Source organism: Papaver somniferum, unplaced genomic scaffold (assembly GCF_003573695.1).
Source record: "Papaver somniferum cultivar HN1 unplaced genomic scaffold, ASM357369v1 unplaced-scaffold_9911, whole genome shotgun sequence".
In the NCBI taxonomy this organism is placed as follows: domain Eukaryota; kingdom Viridiplantae; phylum Streptophyta; class Magnoliopsida; order Ranunculales; family Papaveraceae; genus Papaver; species Papaver somniferum.
The window spans coordinates 1-1923 of NW_020653095.1; the positions used below are offsets into that span (position 1 = coordinate 1).

Consider the following 1923-nt stretch of genomic DNA (forward strand, 5'->3'; position numbering starts at 1 on the left):
AAAAAAAAACTATTGCATAATGCAGTATGCATCCATATTTAGGGATGCATATCAGGTTATGCATCTATTTTCTCGATGCATAAAAGATTTTGCAACAATTTTCTCGATGCACAATGCATTATGCAGTCATATTTTCGGATGCATAACATGTTATGCATCCATTTTCACGACTGCATAAAATGTTATGTAGATATTATTGTAGGTGCGTAACAAGTTATGCAACCTTATTTTTTGTTGGTTTCAATACTAAGAAAAAAGTAGCCGCATTGCGACCATTGTCGGGACTGCATATCAAGTTATGCAACAACTTTTGTAGATACATAACATGTTGTGAAACCATTTTCAAAACTGAATCATACTGTCTCAGGTCAAAGTTGTTAAGGCTAGTCAAGTATGATTGGACTACGACTGAACTCTATACTCCAGGAGACCGCATCAAGAAAAGCCTGTTGACGAAAAGAAAAGATTTGAGTAATCATCATTTTCCTTCAAATGACACATGGTAATATCATAATTGACATGTGGTGTTGGTGGTTAGACGGCGAAGTTAGAGCTGAGATGTTGCAAATCCATGAAACTTCGAACACCACAGTCACTATTAACTCACTGTATCCTACAACTCCGAAATCTGAAACAAAATTCGAAAAGTGAAAGTGAAGAAAGAAATCCCTACAAGCCTCGCCAAGGTATGGTATGGCTCAGGCCCGAATGCAACATGTGGACTGGGATATGGAAATATATATTTACTTACCATGGATACTAGTGGAGAAGCATACATTACTAAAGTCAATCCTGCACAAAGGAATCCAATAACCGTAATTCGGACGCTTACATGGGTAGCAAGAAATGTAATTAGCACTACCGTCGTGTAGAACCCCAAGTTTAAAATCCCTGCTAACTTCAAATGTTTAACCTGCAAAACATCGCATTTATGAATTTCGGACTCCGGTGGACAGTAGATATTCAGAAGAACCTAGGTTAGGGGTATATACTTACTTTAGAGTTTTTAGGTGCATAGATGATGAAAAGAATAACATATATGGCTTGAAGAATAGCACCAGCAACATTAATAGTGATAGTAAGCATGCCATCATGTTTAAGTAAACCATAATATGTCCATAATGATGTACTTAATAATGTGCAAATGTACGACATCCCGTTGAAATTCTCTGTCGATTTCTTCTTCACTATACTTTTAAACGATGTTGGTTCAGGCATTTACCCGAACATGTTGTATGATATACTCATCATGCTGTAGCTTCAACCTTTGATAGCTTCCAAACTCACCCAGATTCATTCTCTTGAATTAGCATTACAGTTCCATTTCGGTATACTTCTGAAATGTGTCCTAACCCCTTTGGAAAACAAACACCACAATCATTAATTCAACAACACAAAACCCATTCAATGCGTATATATAATCAGTCACATGACTCACATCAACAACTTGTTTCCAGTTGAAGTTCAGTTCAAGAACAAGCTAAATCTCCTCCAAATCGAACCAACAGAACCCACTAAAATCACTGCAACAGATCCCCTTGGTAAACACCTTTTAAAATCACTGCTAGGTTGGCGACAAATTGATCCCAGCAAGAAGAAGTATCGACACCAGAACCTCAGTCTAACCCCCACTAAAGCTTTTGTATCTGTAACTCTTCCATTTACTCAACTAACAGCAACTACCAACCAATTTCAATGGAATGTCAGGCCGCAACAATTCACTCTGTTCTTCCTTCTTCTTCTTGGCTTCAGGGAGAGGTCTGGATCCGTGGTGAATACCCATCAAATCGGAGAGAGGTTTTGTAATGAAAATCAAAACGAAAGAGATACAAATAACTGAATAAGAGGAGACTGTTAAAAAATGAAAAACAAAATTCTAAAAATTCTGGATCTGGGAAAATTTTGACCTAAGAAATGGGTGCG

The 1923-nt window shown here is 37.4% G+C and overlaps 1 protein-coding gene across 3 annotated transcripts; it reads right to left on the bottom strand.

Moving 5' to 3' along the window:
* Positions 1-224: 224 nt before the first annotated feature.
* LOC113346549 (bidirectional sugar transporter SWEET16-like) lies at positions 225-1914 on the bottom strand. Of its 3 annotated transcripts, none has more exons than XM_026590070.1 (4): positions 1439-1914; positions 997-1355; positions 752-913; positions 225-446 (listed from the first exon to the last, which is right to left on the bottom strand). In XM_026590070.1, exons 2-4 carry the CDS (start codon positions 1216-1218, stop codon positions 384-386), a joined length of 447 nt encoding a protein of 148 aa, XP_026445855.1. In that variant the 5' UTR covers positions 1219-1355; positions 1439-1914; the 3' UTR covers positions 225-383. The 3 variants fall into 3 exon arrangements, with proteins under 3 accessions (XP_026445855.1, XP_026445856.1, XP_026445857.1); XM_026590071.1 differs by having other exon boundaries at positions 225-628; XM_026590072.1 differs by lacking the exon at positions 225-446 and having other exon boundaries at positions 579-913; positions 997-1914.
* Between the last annotated feature and the right edge of the window lie 9 nt (positions 1915-1923).